This window comes from Vicugna pacos, chromosome 27 (genome assembly GCF_048564905.1).
Source record: "Vicugna pacos chromosome 27, VicPac4, whole genome shotgun sequence".
Lineage (NCBI taxonomy): Eukaryota > Metazoa > Chordata > Mammalia > Artiodactyla > Camelidae > Vicugna > Vicugna pacos.
In genome coordinates, this window is record NC_133013.1 from 7,417,118 (window position 1) to 7,442,162 (window position 25,045).

General features: G+C 42.3%; 1 protein-coding gene and 1 long non-coding RNA gene across 5 annotated transcripts in view; one reads left to right on the plus strand and one right to left on the minus strand.

Moving 5' to 3' along the window:
• The window catches only part of TARS3 (threonyl-tRNA synthetase 3), a 39,172-nt gene that overhangs the window by 10,520 nt on the left and 3,607 nt on the right, over positions 1-25,045 (plus strand). For 3 of the 4 annotated variants that reach the window (XM_072950672.1, XM_072950673.1, XM_072950675.1), the window contains 10 exons: positions 2,208-2,286; positions 3,649-3,795; positions 4,720-4,818; positions 11,173-11,339; positions 13,016-13,178; positions 16,287-16,424; positions 18,384-18,461; positions 18,546-18,646; positions 22,202-22,306; positions 24,841-24,913. In XM_072950672.1, the coding sequence (XP_072806773.1) occupies positions 2,208-2,286; positions 3,649-3,795; positions 4,720-4,818; positions 11,173-11,339; positions 13,016-13,178; positions 16,287-16,424; positions 18,384-18,461; positions 18,546-18,646; positions 22,202-22,306; positions 24,841-24,913 (1,150 nt within the window). The remainder of the gene's footprint in view (positions 1-2,207; positions 2,287-3,648; positions 3,796-4,719; positions 4,819-11,172; positions 11,340-13,015; positions 13,179-16,286; positions 16,425-18,383; positions 18,462-18,545; positions 18,647-22,201; positions 22,307-24,840; positions 24,914-25,045) is intronic. The other variant, XM_072950674.1, reaches the window with a different exon arrangement.
• On the minus strand, positions 16,596-17,367 carry LOC140689687 (uncharacterized). Its single transcript, XR_012064723.1, has 2 exons — positions 17,101-17,367; positions 16,596-16,943 (listed from the first exon to the last, which is right to left on the minus strand). It is a non-coding gene; the product is annotated as an uncharacterized lncRNA (long non-coding RNA).

Consider the following 25,045-nt stretch of genomic DNA (forward strand, 5'->3'; position numbering starts at 1 on the left):
TGTTATCACCAGAGGGAAATTATTATTTTCTCACTTGTATTTATAGGATGGTACTAAAAACCCAAATTCTGTTTTCTGGACATTGGTTTCAACACCGTCCTTGTCCATGTGGGTGAGACTGCATTCGCCCAGGGCCTGACATTTTGAGGGACTCTTAGGGGAAGGAATTTGTTTCATCCTCCCATATTCTCATTAAGGGGCGATGGGAACTGTTATGAGCCATCTCCCCTGGCCGTGACTCTGCCTCCCATGATGTTCCCACTGCCCGGAGTCCAGAAGCATCAGCCTTCACGTGTTAGCAGGATTCACTGTGAAGGTGGGAAGCAGAGGCGAAGTCAGGTAATGAGAAGAGGCAAGTGAAAGCTGCAGCGAAACTGCTTGGTTGTGTTAGACTTTGGGCTCCCGCCCGAAGCTCTTTTTATTCGTCTGCTTTCCCAGCTGCGTCATGGGTGGTGGCTCCGACCCACTCCCGTGTGTCCCAGCTCAGCTCCCTGGCCCCGCTGGACCTCCATGGTCCCACTGGGGAAGACCTGGTCTCTGCCCACTTGGTTACAGACGTCCTCCACCTGGGCACTTACTTCCCACAGTTAAGTACTTACAGTTCTCTGACTTACTGCACTGTAAGCAAAATCACATCTGCTTTGTGCAAAGCTGTGCCCTGTGCACTTCTTAAATTGATAATATGAACTCTTTGCCATCTTACACTGAGGGGAACACTGCCTGTTTTATTTTTACTGCTCTCCAATGACCTGGTAAGATTTCATTATATACCTATGATACAAATGAATGTTAGTATAACCATTTTGAAGTTTAAAAATAAATAAAGAAATTGAAAAGATGCTAAGTTTTCCATTTCTGGCTGCTAACACTTGACCTTTTGGGTTTGTTTTTTTTTTAACTTAGGTCAGCATTGATGCGTATTCTATCAACTGGAATGGCTAAATACATTTCTGTGGGATTATTTAAAGATTAGATTATTAAAGTCTTTCATGCTAATCAGGCATTTTTTTCCATTTCTATAAGTGTTGCCTTAAGACCTCCATCTTGGACAGAGAGCAGTGCATAAAGCCTGGTCATTCAAAGAAATGACATTTTCATGTTTAAAGCCTCATGCTGCTTTGGCAAACAGGCCAATTTCTTTAGGTGTTTATTTTAATTTTTAACTTTTTAACCAGTGAATTTTAAAAAATACTTTAAATTGGTTGGAATAGTTAAGGAACAACTTACTTTTTTTTTTTTTTAACTCAATTTTCCTTAAGTTGATTGGTGTTCAGTCACCTTCCCCCGACCTGCATTATTAGTATTTTAACTCTGTTGATGTTTCTGTACCAGGAGAAAAGTCTGTGGTTATTAAGGTTTGGTGGTTCCCAGTTCACTATAGATGCGAGTGAGTCCACGAGTTTTAATAGTGGTGTCCTCTCTGGCCTAAACTCTTGCCTGAGATTTGCACTGCAAGTTGGTGTGCTGTTTTAAAGTTTTAACAAACCAAGAGACAGTTAGGCATTTTGTTGTGAAACCAGTGGGTCTAAAAACAAAAAACAAAAACCCCTTGACATTTATTAATTTTTTAAATAGACTTCATTTTTGTTAGAGTGGTTTTAGGTTCACAGCAGAATTTAGGGGAAGGGACAGGGCGTTCCCATACCCCCTTCCCCCAACAGATGCACGATCAACATTCCCCACCCGGGTGGGACACGAATTACAATCCATCTACACTGACACATGGTAGTCACCAGAGTCCAGTGTTTACATTATGGTTCCATTTTGGTGTTGTCTGTTCTGTGGGTTTGGTGAAGTTTATTGTTAACATAAAGTATTGAGTTAATGCACTTTGTATAAATCTCATATAATTTTCGTTTTGAAAATTACAGTGGGGAAGTGGCTTTTTGATTTTATGACAGTGAAGGTTTTTAAGAGCCTTATGATGTGAGAATGAAAAGTGGTGTCTCTGCACTGTTTCGTTCCAAAGATTCTGCAGCTTTTGAATTTGAGCGAAGGAGGGAAGACTGGGCTCTGAGACTAAATGAATCGCCTCTCCCCTGCATCGTAAATTCAAAATCAATTTAAATTGCCTCTAAATTAAAAATTGCCCCTAAATATACAAATAAGTAAAATCCTTTACTTAAAACATAGGAGAACATAGTTTATAATGAATAGTCCAAAAAAGCAGTAACTCTGCCTGGCATGTTTTAAATATTTCGTTACAGGTGCGGTCCACTAATTGACCTTTGTAAAGGCCCCCACGTAAGACACACGGGAAAAATTAAAGCCATAAAAATTTTCAAGGTAAGGATTGGTTTTTTTCCTTAATATATAGCAAATTTAAGGTGAACTAGATAAGACAGTAGTTTGATAATATCTTTTATAATCTGAGCACCGTGCCATTTAAAAACACTTCAGTCTTGTTTGATTTTCATATGGGCTTCTTAAAAATAATACAATTCTTAGAATTTGGTAATTAGAACATGATATGTAGCCTTTAATTATTTACCACTTAACCTTACTGTGTAACAGCGTATTTCCTTTTTTACCCTTTGTATATCGCTTTAACCTTCAAAATAAAATTTATACCAAGTGAAATTTTACAAGGCACAATAGTTTACGTAAAATCAACTAGAAAAGGATAAAAATGTGACAGTCTCAAAGATTCTGAGGACAATTGGTCTAAAGAATATAAACACCTATTTTATTACTTTTTTTCTAGTTCTTCTAAATAAGCTCCCCTGTTAACATTCCCATTTCATGTGTAAAAATAACGAGGCTGAGAACTATGACGTAAATTCCAAAGTTCTCAAAAACTCATTCACTTTTGACCAAACAAACCTCAAAGCGGCCAACTCTACACTTTTCTGTCACTTAATGTCTGGTTCTAGGTTTGGCTTCCTTACAGTACATTTCTTTTTCATATATTTTGAGATATTGTTCTGCATACTGTTTTCCTGAATTGCCCTGTTGTGAACAAGAGCATTTATCTGCGTGTGAGGGTAACGTCCTGTGGGAAGAGGAGGAAGACAGAGGGATCCGTGGTGCAATGCAGAAGGCGTGTTCTGGGAGTCAGGGGGCAGGGGACTGACTTTGCAGTCCTGCCCTTCCTGGGTCTTGGTGGCATCCATCTCCCAGGTGGATGAGAGTTGATGACAACACTGTGCTTGACTGCCACCGTGGGTCTCAAGGCCAACTTCACGTCCCTGTACTCTCTCCTCAGTGACGCACCTGGTGTTTAGTCTTCCCTCATCCCCTCTCTCTCCTTCTCGCTTTTCATTCCTAGACTCCACAGACTGTCTACATAATTTCCCAATTACTGGTAGAACTTGGGCTGGGAAGAGTTAGTTAGGATGAATTTAAAAGAATCTTTCTCATGCTACAAAAAAATCATCTTTAAGTAAGCCCTGTTGATGTTATGGTGGAAAATTGTGCGCAGTCATCCATTGAGGGATGTTGGTTCCAGGACACCCTGCTGGGACCAAGATCCAGGGCAACTCAGGCCCCTCAGATGAAGTGGCATGGGTCAGCTGGACCCTGCATCTGCGACTTCCATCCATGGGTTCCAGAGCCACGGGTACAGAGGGCCACCTGTGCACATTTCTGAGCAGTTTTATTTGTGACCAAGTGTTTGATATGTTTCGCCAAACCTTGTTTGATGTTTAGCATTCCTCCACGTATTGGGAGGGCAATCCTGCAATGGAAGCGCTGCAGAGGGTCTATGGGATATCCTTTCCGGATAACAAGATGATGACAGCCTGGGAAACGCTCCAGGAGGAAGCCAGGAACCGAGATCACAGGAAGGTTGGGAAGGTGGGCTTCATGCACTGGGCACTGCTGAGCTGGTTCACGATTGCATCTCAGCCTAAGCTGTGTCTTTCTTTTGTTCTTTTTTTTTTTTTTTTCAGTGGAGGTACTGGGGATTGAATCCAGGACCTTATGCATGCTAAGCATGCGCTCTACCACTGAGCTATAGCCTCCCTCTCAGACTAAATTGTCTTAAAACTAACACCTCTTTGTCTCTTCTCTTGTCTCTGTTTTGATGGTACCCATAGTCTGCTGTTGGGTCCTTTCTTGCTAAAACCCCAAATATCTTCTAGACTCTTTACTTCTTGTATTTTTTATTAGATTTTAAAAATTGCACCTTTCTCTCATTTTTAATCACAGTATAAAAATGTTTTTTTCTTTCATTGTGCATACTTGATAATATACTCTGTCTTTGGGAAACAGATTTGAAAGCAGGGAGACCTGGGTTTAACCCTTAGCCTGCCACCTGGGAGCAGTGTTGCTCAACAGCCAGGCACTCACTTGTGGACTCCCTGTCCTTGACTCTTGCTGAGTGACTCAAGGACAGACCGTGGATGGGGTGGCCGGCCTGGGCAGGCTCTCAGTGTGACAGCCACGGTGATGATCACCGTCACTAGAGCCCACCTCCAGCAGGGGACTTTCTGACCTTTTTGTCATATTATCTCCCCATGGGATCTGTACTCCAAGGTGCCAAGTAAGAATGAGCAGTAAATTTAAAATAGAAGCTCAGTTCAAAGCTTCGTGACCAGAAGTACAAGTCATTATTTGACACCTGCTGTTACATATAGAGTCAAGTATTGAGGGACTTTGGAATGTCAGCTGTTACAGCTGGGAACAGCTGAATGCGTGACTCGACCTAGGGTGTCACACATGTACAGTAAATATTAAGCAATGACCATGAAACTTGAAATGCAATTTGTTTTATTCTAGGAACAAGAACTTTTCTTTTTCCACGATCTAAGTCCTGGAAGCTGTTTCTTTCTTCCCAAAGGAGCCTTCATTTATAATACACTGATGGAGTTCATACGAGTAAGTTAATTTTTTAAATATTTTATTCTTACTCCCCTTCATTTTACATTGTACGATTTTCTGTCCTAGTAAAATGGCCAAGGAGTTCTGCTAACTTTATTTTATTATTACTACTTTTTTAATCACAGTAAGAATTTTCAAACTAAAAGGGAAACGTTGCATCCTGCCTTCTACTAAAAACATGGAGAGAGTTTGTATTTTCTCTAAGTAAATTCATTCTTGGACTTCATTAATTGAAAGTCTTGTCCATGTAAGTTTCTAAGCACGTATGATACAGAGATAAACTTTAGACCAAGAGTGGAACTCCCCGTGGAGGAGAAGAAAGGCCGGGGTGTTGTACCTGGCACAGAATGCTAAACTGTGAAGCGTTGCTTCTCAGAATGTGGTCCGTGGACCACTCGTGCTCCTCTGTCATCTGTAATGTGACTTCCCGGTGATTCGGCAGCTCCAAAGCAGAGTGAAAAAAATGATTTTGTGAAAGAGCTACTTGTGGTCCAAGTTCATAGGTTAGAAAGAAAGTCTTCCCTGGGACTATGTAGAGACTGTTCTGAGGTGATCTGGGTGGACTCCCAGGATTGCCTTTCCTGTCTTGTACTTTTTTTGTCTTTCCTATAATTAATAGTTACCTAAAATTTTTATTTACTCAGTTTTCTCCATGCCTGTCACTCCTTCATCCTCAACTTTCTATCAAAACTCAGAAACTCCTTGCGGCATATTCTGATGATTTGGGTAATCTCTGAGTAATTCTTTCCCCCAAATTTGGTCTTTTCACTCTAGAATTAACTTGCTGCTAAGATTCTTGCCAACTGGTATCTCAGGACTTCTTTCCATCATCATTCCGGCCACTCCCCTGGTGTCTTTCCCGTACTGATTCCCCTCTTTCCTGACCCGGTCTTCCTCTTCCTTGTTACCCCTCTCATCTAGGGGAGCACCTTCTGTAGTCACTTCTGAGAAGAGATGCATGGACTGTGTTTCTTATTCTCTGACTCATTTCCTTCCTCCTCTTCTCTCTCTGTGCCCCTGGGGGCCGGCCTCCCTGGACTCCATCTCCTGGGCTACGTACCTTCCTGAGGGATCAGCCAGGGCTTAGCTGTGGTAGGAGATCACAAACATTCCATCCCCAAGTGAGACTTGAAGAATCATGAAGATCATCAGAGACTTCAGCAGGCAGTAATGGCTGTCATGACTGCTGTGTTCGCTGTGCCATCTTTGCTGGAAAATCAACGCAGCCCCTGGGTTTGCGGGATGGAATGTGTGGGGAATAAACAAAGCCTCTTTGGTGGCCTGAAAGGAATCTTTTATCTTTTATAGATGCAGGCATGGCTGGTGACCAGGCCCAAGGCCTGATTGTCTGGGTTGCAGAATTGTACAGCCATTTATGTACATAACCCAGTGGTCTCTTATGCTCAGGTAAGGGCACCGGTGGGCCGGTGTGGGTCTCTGAGGCTTGGGAGTATTTGGCAGACACAGACAAGGGGAGAACTTTGAACTCCCAGATAGCCTTGTCTGAAGACATAGGCCTTTCCACACACACACAAAAAACTCTCAGGAACTTCGCTTCTCTTGGTTTCCTCTTATATGATCTTGCCTCTTCCCATATCTGATCAATTTATGTTATATGCTAGATGTTGTGTATAAAGATAACTGCAGAAGTCTAGAGCGTTTACCCATTGCCAGGACTGAGGACGATCACTCAGTCCAGTTAGAGACTGAGCTGCCTTCAGGCTGGGCTTCTGTTTGGATAAGACACAGTCCACCCCTGCTTCCTCCTTGTCTCTCGGCAGGCCCTGTGGGGCTTGAGGTTGACCGTCTGGTGGCTGGTTGTCTCTTCAGACCCAGAGGACTGGAGGAGAGTCAGTTCTGCCTGTTGAATGTGTTCTACTACTGAGTAGAAACAATTTCAAGTCTCATCTGTTTGTCACGTTGGCTCAGAAGCCAGTAATGTGTCCTCTGAATTAGGTGTAGGAGCAGAGGAGGCTCCTTGGGTTTGATCCCGTGGGTGGATAGCATAGGGGACAGTTCTCTTCAATAGAAGACCTGTGAACTGGAGAGACAAGCTATCTCTGGGCCACTCCAACCCCCCTCCCCCAATTATAAAGTGATGATGGAGGAAGAGGCTGCAGTAGACATTCCCGATCAAAGAGCGGGAGTCGGAGGCACTGGGAGTCACTGGTCTACAGAAATCCTGCTACCCACCAGTTCTCCCTGCTTCAGGGTCAGAGCACACTTAATTAGGACTCAGTTTTGTTCCCTCTGGGCTCCAGGTCTGAGTTATCCTCCACTTTCCATAAGCAGTGGCCCAAGTGGACCTCTGAGTTGCTTCCTCAGTGCTCTCAACTTGGTTCCTTCTGTGGAAGGCTGGGGGTCCAAAGACCTCGTTTATTTTCATGTCTTTTCCAGTCCGAGCTGGTACCATTCCTTTAAGAACTTCGTGGGGCCTTTTACAGACAGTTATAATCAATGCTTAGATAAAAACCACACCTGTGTCTCTTTCTGGCATAGATCTTTCTCTACTAGGGGCTGCCCATGAGGCCTTGTGAGATACTACTTACAAATAGAAAAACCTTCATCTGTAACCGGGAGAGTCTACAAAGCATGGTTTGAAGACTTTAGATGCCCCACTAGGTACCCAGCTCATTCTCAGGTCTTCATAGGGGGCGCACAGCCATGCCCTTAAGATCTTTATCTTCAGGTTCTAACATGGGTTGATCTTAGACCTGAAGAGTCCTGTGAGTCTTTTGCTGGGAGAGTCTGAGGATGAGAAAGTTTTATTTTTGAGCCCAGTGGGTCTTGCCACCCTTACACTTCTTCTAAATTTGTCTCAGAAACTTAATAATACTCTCTCTAGCCTTTGTGTCTTATATTTTATCACAGACACCTAGAATTCAGTTGCTCTTTCTCCATTCGGCCCAGACGTCCCAGCTTAATCTATGAGTTCTTTGGGTACTCTGCTTCCCCCGTTATGTGGGATGACGGTGTTACCACATTTCCAGCACCACATACGGGGTCCTCCTCTCTTCAACTTCCAGTAACCTTTCCCTCACTGTCATTCAAGTCCTTAATTTATAATGTGTCAGTTTCTGGTGTACAGCATAATGTTTCAGTCATACATATACATACTATAGGTGACTACAAGATATTGAATATAGTTCCCTGAGCCATTCAGTAGAAACTTGTTTATCTATTTTCTATGTAGTATTTAGTATCTGCAAATTTCAAACTCCCAATTAATCCCTTCCCACCCTCTTCCCCTCCGGTAACCATAAGTTTGTTCTGTATGTCTGTGAGTCTGTTTCTGTTTGGTAAGTGAGTTCATTTGTGTCTTTTTTTTAGATTCCACATATGAGTGATATCATATGGTATTCTTCTCTCTCTGTCTGATTTACTTCACTTAGAATGATAATCTCCAGGTCCATCTATGTTGTTGCAAAGGACATTATTTTATTCTTTTTTTTTTACTGCTGAGTACTATTCCATTGTATAAATATACCACAGCTTCTTTATCCAGTCATCTGCTGATGGACATTTAGGTTGTTTCCATGTCTTGGCTATTGTAAATAGTGCTATTGTGAACATTGGGGTACATGTGTCTTCTTGAATTATATTTTTTTCTGGGTATATGCCCAGGAGTTAGATTGCTGAATCATATAGTAAGTCTGTTTTTAGTTTTTCAAGGAATCTCCCTACTGTCCTCCATAGTGGCTGCACCAATTTATATTCCCATCAGCAGTATAGGAGGGTTCATTTTCTCCACACCCTCTCCAGCATCTATTTGTAGACTTTTTTGTAACATTACAAGATTTATTACCTTTTTTTTGTAGATACATATATTTTATTGAAGTATAGTCAGCTTACAATGTTGTGGCAATCTCTGGTGTACAGCGTGATGCTTCAGTCATACATGAACATACATATATTTGTTTTTGTATTCTTTTTCACCATAAGTTACTGCAAGATATTGAATATAGTTCCCTGTGCTGTACAGTATGAACTTGTTGTTTATCTAATTTATATATAGTAGTTAGTATCTGCAAATCTCAAACTGCCAATTTATCCCTTCTCACCCTTTTCCCCTCCTGGTAACCATAAGTTTATTTTCTATGTCTGTGAATCTGTTTCTGTTTTGTAAATAAGTTCATTTGTCTTTTTGTAGGTTGCACATGTAAGTGATATCATATGGTATTTGTCTTTCTCTGAATGGACATCTTTTTGTGACCCTCCTGAAAGTTCTTTTCTGCTGTATTCCATGTCCCTCAACTATTCTTTCCCTATCTTACTCCCTTAAAAATTTTTGTTCTAAAATTTCATACAGTAAAATTCACAGTTTTTCAACCACTGTGCAGAACTGTGTTATCACCACAGCAGTCAAGATACAGAGCAATTTCATCACCCCCCATGATGCCCTCATGCTGCCCTTTGAGAGTCAGCCCTCTCCTCTTTTGTCCTACGTGCCCATTGACTTGTTCTCCATCCCTAAGATTCTAGCCTATAAATAGAATCATACCTGTGTTTAACCTTTTGAGACTAGTCTCTTTCCCTCAGCATAGCATCCTTGAGGCCCATCTAGGAGGGTAGAATCAGTGGTTCACGCCTGTCAGTACTAACTAGTGTGTTCCAGTATGTGGACATAACGGATTGTTTATCCATTCCCCAGCTGAGGGACACCTGAGTTGCTTCCAGTTTTAGGAAATTACAAATAAAGCTGCTGTGATGGAAGAGTAGAGCTCAGTGGTAGAGTGCATGCGTAGCACCTATGAGGTCCTGGATTCGATCCCCAGTAACTCCATTAAATAAATAAATAAACCTAATTGCCCCCCTCTTCCTCAAAAAAAGATAAACCAAACCAAAAAAACAGTAAATGCATCTGTACTTACTCTGAAAAAAATCAATAAAACTCCTTTTAAAAAATAAATAAATAAAGCTGCTGTAAACCTGTTTGTGTACAGGTTTTTATATGAATATGGGCTTTCATTTTCCTTGGGTGAATATATAGAGCAGTGTGAGCTCAGGGTCATATGGTAGATTTGTGTTTATCTTCTAAGAAAATGCTCAACTGTCTTCCTGAACGGCTATTATTTTATATTCCCACTAGCAACATATATGGGGTTCCTTTTGTGAAACTCTCTTCTCCAGCTCCTTTTGGGCTTCCTGAAATCAGCTGATCTGTGATGCCTGTCTGTAACCAGGGCTAGGAGGGAGGATTTGCTCCCTCGTTACTACGCTAATAACCCACTTGGAGAATTTTTGCTTTCTGTCCCCACAACCCTGGACTTGGTGCATTTCCAAACCAAACCTGTCTTTGCAGGCATTTAAGATATCAGAACATTTACCTCCTGTGTAGCGAGTCCAGATAGGCGCACTTAAAGGGTTGACTGAAGAGAGTCCAGGGGAGGAAGTGCTTACGGAGGTTTGGGCCTGGCGGAGGTAACTAACAAGAGACCCCCAGCAGGACTGCCTCACCCCTACCCCGAGTCCTGAAGAGGGGAGGAGAAGGACCAGTGTGGCCAGACCCCAGGAATAATGTGAAGCCGTAACTGTGTAGTCGTAACTGTTGGAAGCTGGAGATCACTGGTTCACTGGAGAGCACGGTGAACCCGAGGCCAGGAAGGAGGGGAGGTGGGAATAAATACCCCGACCTTTCTTCTCCCACTCTGAATCTTTTGGAACCTCCCATTGGTCAAACCCAACCAGAAGTCAGAAGGCAAGTAAACATGGTGTTGGAATACAGAGATGTCGGCTTTGGGGGACAGAGCCGAGCAGAGAGGGGAAGAAATGGGTGGTGGCAAAGGAGAATCACCAGCACGGCCCAGCCCTCTTGCTACTCGGTGTGCATTTTTGTCCTTTGCTTGAAGTTGCTTGTTCCCTCACTCAGTATCCCATCAGCCAGTATATCGTCATGCAGTGATGTCAGCTCAGGGACAGCTGAAATCTAAATTGTGACGTCAGCACTGTCAGTGTTCAGGGAAGAGATGATGAGACTTGGTGGTTCCAGCTCCAGCTCTGTAGGGGATACGAGGTCTGAGTTGATCAGAGCATCCTTCCTCCACTACCCATTCCATGTGACCCACGTCCTGCCAGGTAGACAGAGCCTTCCGCTGGGGAGGGCATTAGCTGCAGAGGCTGCCTAACTGAGTGGCTTCAAACGACAGAAATGGATTCTCTCAGAAAACTATACTGAGCATACATTAATCTTTCTTTCATCATAAAGTATTACACCTGCAACTGAGGACACATTAACCGTAAACTGATGTACGACATAATCCTGAATTTACAAATATTTGTTCACAGTGGCACTTTGCTGGGAATTGTGGTCTGTCATAGCAGCCTTTAACTTTAAGTGCACTTCTTTTGAAGGAGGAATATCACCAACGTAACTTCACAGAAGTGCTTTCCCCCAACATGTACAACAGAAAACTCTGGGAAGCCTCGGGCCACTGGCAGCATTACATTGAGAACATGTTTACCTTTGGTATCGAAAAGGACACCTTTGCCCTTAAACCCATCAATTGTCCAGGGCACTGGTGAGTATTAAAAATGAAGCAGATCTTTGTGTATGAGCACGTAGCAGACTTTGTCACAGTGAGCTTTTAGTGCTATTTTGCTTTTTGGAATTAAGTGACTCCTTTAATCTGAAGAGTGATGGTGAGTAATCATCTTTACCAAGTTATTTCATTCTGGAGAATAAATTTACTTTTTAGAATGTGTTTGGTCTTTGGCAAGTATGGAATGTTAGCTGGGAACTATTTAGTATTTTGTACTTTGCAGAGGATAATATTAGGTATCAATTACAAATTATTTTAATATTTCTCTTCCTAATATTAATAAACTTCAGAGATGCTTATTAGTAGAACATTTAGTTCTTACATCCTATTTGGGTTGATTATAACAAGACCAGTGAGATCATAATCAATAAGATACTGGATTTCATTTTTTCTAAGATGGCTTTTCCCCCCACATTTCAACATCCCTGAAATTGGGGTGCATCTTATAACTAGCATCTTAGCGTTATGTCATACTTTAATTAATGGGCTGTTTTCTTAATGGTACATAAAATAATGGTGCACCTTACAGTCAATGTTATCTTAGAGTCTCTGAGTGAATGCGATTATCATAAAGGCACTTGGTGTGCAAAGTCAGCCTTGTAAGAGAAGCAGATTTTACAATTGGAAGTGAACAAATACAGTTCTCCAGAAAAAATAATGCAGCTGTTGCAGTTTTGTGTCATACTTTCCAGTGAATTGACCCTGGAGGATAACTACTTAAAACAAACCTCTGAACATTGAAGAAAGCTTTCAGTTTCGGTAAAGACTAAATTAAGAAGTTTAACTTTATGAGAAGAGCATGTGAAAAATAGACGTTTATCTTTAATTTTCTGAAAACTGATATGTAAATTTTCTGTAACCTCTTTTTCTTTGAACAGAAGGTGGAGGCTAACCTAGTGCTTTGCATTCTCTACAACCCCATGTTAACAGCTTCTTAACTCAGTTCCTTTGGGCCCCACTTGAAGCTGTAGCCTGGGGTTTCAGTATAATCATGAGACAGCTTCATGAAAGTATAGAGTATACTTGTGTATTTTCATGTCTCAGGGTAAGGAAGCAGGACCACAGGGGCTTGGGGTGTGGGGACATGGGCGCTGGGGTGGTTTCTGCAGAAGAGAGGCCTTTTACTCCAACGGAGAACATTAGCTGAGGGCTTGCAGTGCTTGGTGCTAGAAACAGAGATGATTAAGACCCAGCCCATCTCCTCCTGGAGCTCATGAGCAGAGTGGGGAAGGAACAAGTATACAGACTGTCAGTTATAAAACAGTAAGACAGGGTCAAAGCAGTGACAGAGCCAGCTGCTCTAGGAGCCTGAGGAAAGTCTGACAAACCCTGTCTGGGGAGGTGTCCGGGATGATCTACTTAAGACGTAGCCTTCGGAATGAATTGTAAATGGTGGGTGGAAATTCACTGGTGAACGGAAAGAGGGAGCAGCATTTCCGGAGGAGACAGTAGACTTCTTTCTCAGAGTGCTGCAGTGATATAAATTCAAGGTTCAGTCATTCACAGGAGAGGAAAAGATGTTAACTGGTGATCCAAGAACCAGAATAAAGTGTGTACAAGTCCTGAGTCATTTAGTCATAACTTATGAACATTTAGACAATTACTTAGTCTTCTCTGTGTGAAGTAACAGCTGTGTCTTGCTATGTTTTTTGTAGTCTGATGTTTGCCCACCGTCCACGGTCTTGGAGGGAAATGCCCATTAGATTTGCGGACTTCGGAGTTCTTCACAGAAATGAGCTGTCAGGAACTCTAAGTGGCTTGACCCACGTTAGGCGCTTCCAGCAGGACGATGCTCACATCTTCTGCACAGTGGAGCAGGTGAGCAGGAACCTGGGGTGAAGCATGGTCAGCATGAATCTGTATGTCGCCTTGGACACACTGCTTAGTCCTTCTGAGTCTCCATGAAATAAGGTGTTCAGTCTTGTCTCTGAGGTCCAACAGCTCTAAATAAACATCTTGTGATTCTCCAGCTTGGGTCAAAGATCAGTAATCTCTTGACATGAATTTTTTTTTCAAATGTACTTATTTTATTATAAAGGAACGTAATTCTCTGAAATTAAACATTCTGTTTGATACAATTTCAAATTACTTTTAATGGTCAGTCACTAATAGAAATCAAAAGTAAAGGCAATTTTATTACTATACATTGGAACATAAATCACATTGTTGTTTATCTATTATATATGTAGTAGTTTGTATCTGCTAATCCCAAATTCCCGACTTATCCCTCCCTGCCTCCTTTCCTCTTTCATAACCGTGAGTTTGTTTTCTATGTCTGTGAGTCTGTTTCTGTTTTGTAAGTAAGTTTATTTGTAACAGGTTTTGGAGTCTACATGTAAGTGATAACATATGGTATTTGGCTTTCTCTGTCTGACTTCCTTTACTTAGAATGACGAGTTCCAGGTCCATCCATGTTGCTGCAAATGGCATGATTTTACTCTTTTTAGGTTGAGTAGTATTCTATTGTATAAATACACCGCAACTTCTTTATCCAGTCATCTTTCAATGAACGTTGAGGTTGTTTCCATGTCTTGGCTATTATAAATAGTGCATGAACACGGGGGTGCATATATCTTTTCCATTTAGAGGTTTTTCCAGATATATGGCCAGGAGTGGGATTGCTGGATCATGAGGTAACTATTTTTAGTTCTTTGAGGAACCACTGTAGTTTTTTCCATAGTGACTGCACCAATTTATATTCCCACCATCGGTGTGGGAGGGTTTCCTCTTCTCCACACCCTGTTCAGCATTTATTATTTGTGGACGTTTTAATTATGGCCATTCTGACCTGTGTGGGGTGATACCTCATTGTAGTTTTGACTTGCATTTCTCTAATAATTAGCGATGTTGAGCATCTTTTCATGTGCCTGTTGGCCAAATGGATGTCTTCTTTGGAGAAATGCCTATTTAGGTCTTCTGCCCATTTTTTGATTGGGTTGTTTGTTTTGCTTGACATGAAATGTATTACCTTTTTCTTTTAAGCCGCCTCCAATTTTATTAACCTAACTACATTAAATGGACTATTTTAAGGTATTTGGTGGAATTTTGAATGTGTTTGTTTTTAGTATTGCCTAAAAGTTAGAGTTTACTCTTTTAGGTTTTCATGTTATTTCAAACTAAAATTGTCAGCCAAAGGGCCACCATCAAATGGTTTGATCTAATAGACATTTACAGAACCGCCCCCCACCCCTGTCAATAACAACAGAGGACACATTCTTTGAAAGTGCACACAGGGCATTCACCAAGATAGACCATATTCTGGGCCATAAAATGAGTCTTAGTAAATTTAAAAGTATTTAATTCGTACAAAATGTGTACTCTGGCCACGGTGAAATTGAAGTAGAAATCAATGATAGAAAGCTATCTGGAAAATCTCTAAGTCTTTGGAAAATGAATTATACACTTCTGAATAACCCATGTGTCAAATAAGGAATCAAAGAGGAATTAGAAAATATGACATAGTTAACCCTTAAACAACATGGATTTGAACTATACCTGTGCATTTATACACAGTTTTTCTCAATAAACACGTGCTACAGTCCTGCGTGACCCACAGCCAGTTGAATCTGCAGATGTGGAGCTGCAGACACAGGCCGACTGTAAAGTGATATGCAGGGGTTTGATCTTGTGGGGGGTGTTCAGGGGTCAGCTCTATACCAAATGAGATGGAAAAGAGACACATTACATCAAAATTTGTGGGATGCCATTAAAATGGTACTTAGAGGGGACACTTATAGCCCTAAATGCCTACATTTAAAAAGATGTTTTCAAATCAATGAACTCAGCTTCTGTTTAATAAACTAGAAAAAGAAGAGCAAGTTACATCAGAAGTAAGCAGAAGAAAGGAAATAACAACAGAGCAGAAATCAGTGAAATTAAAAAAAAAGAAAGAAAAACAATGCAAAATACCAGTAAAACCAAAGGCTGGTTCTCCTGGAAGATCAATAAAATTCATAAACGTTTAGTTTTATCAGAAAAAAAAGAGAAGACACTAATTAAAAATATGAGAACTGAGAGAATTGATATTACCACAAATTCTATAGGTATTAAAAGAATAATAAGGCAATATTATGAACAAGTTTATGGCAGGAAATTTGACAGATTAGATGAAGTGGACAAATTCTTTGAAAGACACAGACTACCAAGCTTTACTCAAGAAGTAGATAATCCGAGTAGTCCTGTGTTTATTAAAGACATTGAATTGGTAGTTAACAGCCTTCCCATAAAGAAAACTGTGGGCCCAGAAGGAATCACTAGTGAATTCTGCCAAACATTTAGAGAAGAAATAACGCCAATTCTGCACATCCCTGCCAGGCATTAACAGGGACACCCTGCCTCCCCCACCTCATGCCCACCCCGTAGTGTCAGTGGAGACCTAGTAGGAGCCTGGACTTCTTCCCTCACCTAGCACTCCCAGGTGCCTCTCCACTTCTGCTTGAGTGGTGTCAAAGGGATCTGGTGGGGAGATAAGACTTTTACCACCACTCCACAGTAATGACCCACCCTTTGTGAGCATGTGGTCAGTAAAGGTCAGACACTCCCACCCCTCCCAGGCAAGGTGTCATCAGAGGAAGCCTACTGGGGTGCAGAACTCCCAGTCACCCAGCAGTCAGGAGGAGCCCCTTTTATGTCCTCCAGGACACTTGTCACCCCAAAATGTGTGATCACTTACCAGTCTAGAGCTTCCTGCTTTTTTTTTTCCCTCTGCCCAGGGACTCCTGTTGTTTACATGACGTAGGGTTTCCTGCATTTGGCCCCGTGTCCCTCTCCTTTTTTGCCCAGTTCCTACCATTTGGCCTGTGTCCCCTTTCTTTGCTCATATCTTGCTACCTGCCTGCTCTCACATTAGGAAGAATTTTTTTAATGCCATAAATAGATTTAATTTGATTTTCTAGTTAAGGTCATTTTCATTTACTCTAATTTCAGATTGAAGAAGAAATAAAAGGATGCTTGCAGTTTTTGCAGTTTGTTTACTCAACATTTGGCTTCTCCTTTCAACTAAATTTGTCCACAAGGCCTGAAAACTTTCTAGGAGAGGTTGAGATATGGGATGAAGCTGAAAAGGTAGGAAGAAACAAAGTGTTACCTTTGTTTTTGTGAATAAGGAAAATACCTTGCATGAGGAGGTGATGGTTTGCAATGGAAATTAAAACTTGGAAGTTCTGGGATAAATGTTGTAGAATATAGTTAATCCAGTTTTTTTTTTTTTTTCTGAACAATGATAAGGACAGTCCCTTACGTTTGTCTTGCACTTTAGTTTGGATCAGATTTTCATTTATATTCTTTTTAGTGCTGGTCCCTAGTCACCACTTTCATAAGTTTTTAAAGAAATCCTTGGGCTCCTTCTTCAACAGCTGTTCTGGCCTCTACCGCCAGAACTGACGTAGATCCATTAGCTCCTTGGAGCCGGATTAACCTCAGATTTCTCCTGCATCCGTTTCCAGAGTTGCAGTGAGTCATTAAGATCCCAGAGGACATTCCAGCCCCTCAGCCACACAATTCCAAGCAGACTGGTGTGTCTGGAGCCCAGCACATACTGCAGTCCCAGCTCCCCAGTGCTCTTGGGAAATAGACTTGATTCACCTGGGGAAGGACAGACAGACAGCAGGGAGAAGGGGAGACCTTGATTTAGAGGCCCCAGAGATGCAGTGGCCTCTTACCTTAATGCTCTCCCCTCAAACCTGGCCTTTCTTTGGTGTTTAATCCCCCAGGAGCCCCTGAAATTCTCTCTGTCACTTACCTGCTGCACCAGAGCCTAGTTTCCTCGGACAACATACCCCACAGTCTCTCCTCCATTCAGAAAGAGGCAGGGGAGGGTGGCCTCCAGCCTGGGAGATGCAGCGATGCGTGGCCTTCCCTGCTCCTAAGTAGAGGGAAGCTGCTGCTTCAGTAGGATTAGGGCCCCGCGGAGCTTCCTGGGATCTTGGCCAGGAGTGGCTCCTCAGCCACTCTGACGGAGACCCTGAAAGAGGCTGTTGGGACCCCAGGAGTCAGCTCTCTGGGTGACACTGGCCTTGGCCCCAAGACCTAACCACTGCCTTCCCTCCCCATCAGGCCCTTCCCTCCCACGTGTCATCCCCTCACAGGCACCATTGTTGGGTGGTGACAGGCGTCTAGGTGGTATTTTGACAGTGTTCTGGCCAGGGACCTGGGAGTGCTCGGGTTCTCCCCAGAGAAGCCGCCCTAGGAGCACAGCCAGGAGACCCCCAGAGCCCTTCGTCATACCCGAATGTGTGCCCGGTCACGTCAGGGCTGAGCGTCCTCACTGCAGCCTAGCTTGACAGACTCGGTGGGGCTCAGTGTGAAGACCAAAGTGGGCCTCCTGCCTCCACACGCCTGCGTGTCACAGGGGGCAGTCCCCACCAGCCACATGTACAGCGGTGGAGGGGAAGCACAAGAGTGATGGCCAGGCCTGCCCCCTTGGTCTTCCTAAGCACCTACACAGAGTGCACAAGGGAGTGAGGCCAGTGCTTTCTTGTATTTTAATGTGTGGAGGCCCCCATCCCCACCCCGCAACATAAGGAGCTGAGAACCATGTAGGGCAGATGGCCCTGCATTGGCTTAAGTGCCAAAAGTAACCCCTCTGACACTTACCTGGAATTCACTGGAACAGTTTAGTAAATTCTCTCCCCCCCCCAATTGAAATGTGTGTTTTGTTCTTTTTTTTTTTCCGGGGTGTGTGTATGTTATTAAGTTATTTATTTGTTCCATTAGTATTATTTTTAATGGAGGTACTGGGGATTGAACCCAGGACTTTGTGCATGCTAAGCACACGCTCTACCACTGAGCTGTATTCACCCATTGAAATGCATATGTTTCTTGAGAGCTAACCATCTTAATCATCTGTGTGTAGGCCTTGCTAAGTAGCTGATTGAACACAGAGGTACTCAATAAATGTATATTGAACTAAAATGCAGTGTAATTAAGATTTATAGTAACTTACTTGTTGGAGCTATATGACAAAAAAGGATGAAATGTACAATGCAGTAGAAGTCACAAATGTTCTTTTCTTCTTAAAAATAGCAACTACAGAATAGCTTGATGGAATTTGGAAAACCCTGGAAAATGAACCCAGGAGATGGTGCATTTTATGGTCCTAAAGTAAGTAGACCATATGCTTCCAAAAGAGTAAACTGTAAAAGGCAAAGAAAACCTGCCTCTAAGCAAACATCATTTAATCTACAGATTGATGTAAAAATCAAGGATGCTATTGGCAGATCCCACCAATGTGCTACAATTCAGCTGGACTTCCAACTACCTAAAAGATTTAATCTTACATACGTTAGGTGAGTGATGGAATGTGATAAATGATGTGGGACTAGTATCTTAATTAGTTGTCATTTGAGCATTAGTAATACAAAAGCAAACGTTGGGGAACATGTAGTACATGTGCAGTATACCCGTGTATTTAACCTGCCTGAAATCCTGTGTCAGATAACTAGTTTTCTCAGGACGTGGCGCAGTGGGGAAGGGAAGATACTTAGTAAGTGTAAGAGTAGAGATAGGGACAGAGTCCATGAAAACACGGTCCAGACGGCTCAGTCTCCCTGACGTGGAGGGGAGGGCTTCAACCAGAGCTGACACTGGGTCTGTGTCTCGAGGGTGAGGTATTTGCCAGGGAAAGCAGAGTAGGGAAAAAAGGCAATTTCATCGCTGCAAACCAACAACTTCTCTTTAAAAATCTTGTTCTTAACACACAGTAAAGTTGACTTGGTGTGTAAATGTGATACACGTGTGTGCAGTTCTGTAAGTTTTCACATCCGTGTAGAGCAGTGTACCCACCACCCCGATAGTGATCCATGGTGCCAGCAAACTCCTGTGCTGCTCCTTTGTAACCTGTTAAGAGTGGCTTGTCATATCAAGGGTGTGCGTGACATCAGTGTGACTTCTTCCTAGTGATATTTGCCTCCATCACTTGGTTAAAATAATGTTTGCCAGATTTCCCTGTAGAGTTACTCTAATTCCCTTTCCATAGTATGTTTTTTTAGAATTGAGATTTCTTAGTGATGAATATGCTGAGTAGTTTTGGAATGCATCCCTGACATTTTTAACATTATATTATGAGATACAGGATCTTGTTTAAATCCTAAGGAGATTGTTGATTTTTTTTTTTTTTTGCAGCCATTCCACCTGGTTAGGTTCAGGCTGTAATTTCCAACCTGCCCTTGGTGGCTCCAATGTTTTCAAAGGCTGTACAGCCAGCCCTACATATCCATGGGTTTGCATCTGCGGAATCAACCAACCTCAGGCGAATCTGCAGGTGTGACACCCGTGGATACAGAGGGCCGACCATATTCACTGCATTGGGCCACTTTATATGAGGGCCTGAGCATCCGTGGATTCTGGCATCTGCAAGGTCTCTTGGATGGTATTTAGATCTGCCCTGTGTGTGCACCACCCAGGAGCCAAGTCCCATGTTCGGTTCTCAAGCCTTTCGTGTGCTGTTTGGGGTCGGATCTATGGGTGTGCAGTTGGCCAGGTGCATTCACACACCCCTTTATGGGGTAGCTCTTCTGCGCTCCCTGCTCTCTGTAGCTGTTTCCCTGACACTTTTCTGGTTTCCTGAAGTCCTTTCTGCAGTCCTGTGGCCAGAAACATTGAGGTTTTAGCTTCCCTAGTCTGCATGCTTTTTCCAAGACCCTGGGTGTGTCTGAGACAAGCATCAGGAGGCTAGAGAGAGAGAAAGCAACAGAGATTCACCCACACACCTGGGGCCATAGCTGTTCTGGTCAGAGAGAAGGGTCCCCTTTTTTGGAGTTTTAAGTGCCTTTGCAGTCTCTGCGCCACTGTGGGAATGCCTGGGGGCTGGCGAGAAGAGAACAGAAAAAGAAACCAGAAACAAAATCCAGGATTTCCCCCCACCTCCACTCTTTCTGAAACTTAGGAGTTATTTTTCGGTTATTTTCGTAATTTACTTTCTTGGCCAGAAAGTGAGGATTTCTCTCAAAGCTTTTCCTGTCTGCATCAAGTGTGTATTCTTGGTTTGGGGCTGTCTTTGAGTCCAGGCCACACAGACTGGAAGACAAATCACAAGACACTAAGTGCTGGTTTGGTGGTGCTTCCAATTCTGGTCGTCTTCGGCAGTCGCCCACCATCATTCCCTCTTCCGAGCCCTCGAGTAGCTGCTCCTGTGATCTCTCCAGGGTCTGGGTCTGTATTCGGTGAGAGTAGGGTGGAGCAGACTCACTTCCTTCTGCCTGGAACCAACTTCTTTTTGAAGACCACCCCCTGATCTGAATTATAATACAGACTCATAACATCATTCCTTTAAACTCTCCCCTTGTCACCACATCCAGTTTGAAATATAGGGTTGATCAGGTAATGTACTGAGATCGCTTTCACTCAAAATTATGAATTAAGGCAGAAAAGGACAAATTATTGACATATTTTAAATCTAATCATTTTAATAGAATATTTTGCTAATAAGATTCTTACAATAAATGAACAGCCACCACTTGCCCAGAGTGTATGATTTTATGGATTGATCTCAATATGGTCAGCCAACAAAAATCTTATTTTGTTTTGGATTCTCCATCTTGTGTTTTGATGAATAGTTACTGAGAGTTAGGTCCCAGGAGAAGGTAAAGACTTGAAGAATAGTTGAAATGATCATATGGAGAGTTAGACCAAGATGTGAGAATAATTAAGAATCTCAGAATAAAGGGGAAAGCATAGAACTTTCGAGAGTAAATTCTGGCCTTTTGGAAAAGATGGTGTCTTAATGTTCATATTTGCAAAACCATCTTTCCCCAGTAACCTAGTGAAATGAACAGAAAGAATTAAGGGTAGGTATGCCAAAGCGACCGAGCGAGTTCAACAAAATTTGAACACTGCTGGCCATCCAAGGAGGATGTGGAGGAGACACAAAATACATTTGTTGCAATAATGTGAAATTTATCTTTTTGGGAAAAGTGCACAGATCTTGGAGTGAGTTACTTTATGACAGTTAACAGTCATAATTTGCTTTTTACATCTTTTTCTGAAAGGGAGGAGAGAATCCTCAAATATAAGGAGCATGTCATGAAAGTTTTAGATCTCCAAAGGAACTTTGACCAGTGGACTTCTGGAACAAATATCAGAAATGGTTTGAAATACGTTTGCAGTGGGGACATAGTGTTTACCATATGGCAGTGTGTTTGCAGTGGAAAGTGTCAGGAATGGGGTGCATTTGGACCAAACAAGATTGGCTGTGAGTTGACATTTGGTGATGCTGAGAAAGGATCATGTGGGAAGTTCATTATACTATTCTCTCTACGTGTGTGTATGTTTTCAGTGTTCTCTGATAATTAGTGACTAAGTTACAGTAATTAAAGAGGGTTGGTAAATTTTTTGCCAGCCACTGTGGTCATAACCATTAACCCAAATTAATAGAATATCAACATATTCCATTACAGAATACAGAAACCTGTTTTCTCTATTTTTTCAACATCTTTGATAATGGTTCAGTACTGTACTGGTAGAGTAAGCCATAGTTCAAAATAAAGTTAATTAAAAAAAAACATGATTTGTAAGATTGCCTCTCAATATGAGAAAACTGTTGTAAGCTGGTAGTTTAGAATAATGATAATCAGTAGACTTGTGATAGAGATAGCAATCTAATATTATCCTGCTTTTTCCTAGCGGATACATTTCACTTCCCTTTGGTTTATAAAAGATACCATAATTTGTCAGGGAAAAAAACTCTTTATTTCTAATTCATGGCACATTGATGCTTAAAGATACTTTAGAAGGAATCTCTTGTTTTACCTTGTTTGGAAAAATAATTTTTAAATATAAGGTAAGAAGACAAAGTTACTTCTGAATCTTAAGAAAACACTTAAATGTATCACGTTCATTTTTAGTAAGGACGGGCATGATAAGAAGAACCCTGTGATCATCCATCGGGCCATTTTGGGGTCCTTGGAAAGGTTGATAGCCATTCTCTTAGAAAACTATGGAGGAAAGTGGTAAGTGATGCGACAAAGAAATCTATGTCTGTTGTTCCTACAAATCATGTCTAAAAGCTGGGAAGGGTATAGCTCAGTGGTAGAGTGTGTGCCTAGCATGCACGAGGTCCTGGGTTCAACCCTCAGTACCTCCATTAAAGATAAATACAAACCTAATCCCCCCCCAAATAAAAAAAATTTGTAAAGATTCTATCAAAAAGATAAAGCTAATATGAAAAAATTGGTGGCTCTTGCCTTATAACTAGCAAGTCTCCAAACAGCAAATAAAAAATTCTTATTGCATCGACCGGGCCAGAAAACAAATCAAAGAAAACAAAGGCAGAGTGGCAGAACTCTATCATGTACCTTTTCTGGGAGCTCAGTGAAATTAAAAAGTCACCTTTCCACCTATGTCAAGCCCTTCAAAGACCTAGCTGCTGTCTGGAAAATACTTGATCCCACTCCCAGGGTACCACCTCCTGCTGGACTGGACTGCCCACCTTCCTTCAACTGTGTTGTTCACCATATGGCCTGATGGCCGTTGACTTAGGAGAAGAATGTGCAAACCTGGTTCACAGACGGCCCTGAACAATACACAGGCCTAAACCCAAAGGGAATGGCTCAGCAATAGCCCCACTCGAGGCCAGTGGCCTCGAGGGCAGGGTTTTGATTGGTACACCTAGCATCCCCTGTGCCCAGAAGGAAAGATGGCCAGAGGTACGGAGGGACACTGATGCGTGGGCTGTGGGTATTGCTTTGGCCACAGGGTCCGAGACTTAGACGTAATTAGATTGGAGAATAGACGACAAGTAGATCTGAGGAAGAGGAGTGTGGATGGTCACTCAGAATGGGCCATGAGGGTGGTTTACCAGAGCCTGTGTCCACCCCTGACATTTTATGTGCGATCTTAGAGAAATATGCTAAGGTGACTTAGGGTGTCCAAGCTACTGCAGCTCCAGATAGTCCAAGAGTATAGATTTGAATGCGTGTCTCCCTAAGTGTCAGTTAACACGTTTATATTGCTCTCCAGTGATTCCATTTTAAATAGTGTAACACAGGTGAAAGATGGAGGTGCCTTGTACTAGGGCAGTAGTGGTGAAAACAGTTTAAAAAAAAAATCCACCAAAAAACAAAGAAGAACTAGTGAAATCAGGGGATAGTGTCAGTGTACTTCCTCGCAGAGACTCAGTGCATGTCCTCCACAGTAACAAGCATTCGGACACCTACAGAGTTGTGTTGGAAATCTCACCCCAAAATAAAAACAGAAACGTTTAAAATGTGGCTGTCCTCGGGGCAGGGGATGGGGTGAGGACAGAGCTCAAAAGGGGACCATTAACTTTTCATTTTGTACACTGTATTTCTGCATTTCATCATGTATGTAGTCACATTTGTCCTATGTATTATTTTGCTTTAGTAATTTAAGAATAAAGGTATAAACACATAATGTTCACAAAGTGCTGCAGGTAACAGTCCGCGGGCATTTCCTTCCACCTCCAAACTAAATATTCATTCTGAGGAACAAAAAGGCAAACGTTTCCTCCATCAACATTGCTTATACCCCACTTTCCATCTTTAAAAGAATTTTTTTCATTTCAAGATAATTGTAGAATCATACTCAGAGGTCGAGCATACCTTTCACCCAGTATCCCCCAGCGGTAACATATTACAAAGCTATACCCAGCGTCGCTGCAGGCTGGGAAATTGACAGCGATACCACCCACCAGCCTTATTCGGACCTCACCAGTGCAAGTATTTGGACTTGTGTGCCCCTCCGTCAGGACGCAGCACAGGTCCACTACTCTCAGGGATCCCTCGTGCCACCGTTTATTGCCACACAGCTCCTACCCACCCCTGTCACAGTCTCTGGCAGCCACTAACCTGGTCTACATCCCTGTAATTTTGTCATTTCCAGAATGTTACATAAATGGAATCAGAGCATGCAGCCCCTTGAGACTATCTTTTTCTTTTTTGTGGGGGAGGTAATTAGATTTTTACTTATTTTTTTAACAGAGGTACTGGGGTTGAACCCAGCACCTTGTGCATGCTAAGCATGCGCTCTACCACTGAGCTACACCCTCCCTTCAAGACTGGCTTTCTTCAAGCGTAGGATTCCCTTGAGATCCATCTGAGGTGTCTCACGTGTCAGTCATTGGTCCCCTCTTACTGCTGATAGTGTTCCGTCCCATGGATGCCCCGGCTTGAGCATTCACTTGCTGGAGAGCACTGGGGTGTTTCCAGCTTGGGGCTGATAAAAAGCTGCTGTTAGCGTTAGTGGGCAGGTGTTTGTGTGAACCTGTCTCCGTTTCTCTGGGGTAAGTGCCTAGGAGGGAGGTTGCTGGGTCAGATGGTAAGTGAGGTTTTTCCTTCCCTTTCCAGTCAAAATGCCCAGTTTCCCTCTTTTGTCTACTGTACTGTCTTTTAATCTAGGTTATTTTAACTTCCATACTGAACCACCTCTCTTGTGAAGACTTACTTAAAAAAAAAAACAAGATCTTTGATTGTTTTTTAATCTTGTAATAAATGGTCACTTTGAAAGTACATATTATATTTTTCAGGCCTTTCTGGCTGTCTCCTCACCAGATAATGGTCATCCCTGCGGGGCCAACTTGTGAAAACTACGCACTTCAGGTAAAATTGGAGACCTTTAAAGTACATAATCTTGGCATGTGACCTATAAGGGTCATTGACTTGGAATGTTATTCATGCCTTAAAATATTGCATAACCAACACATTAATTTACCACCCCATGTTTTCAGTAAT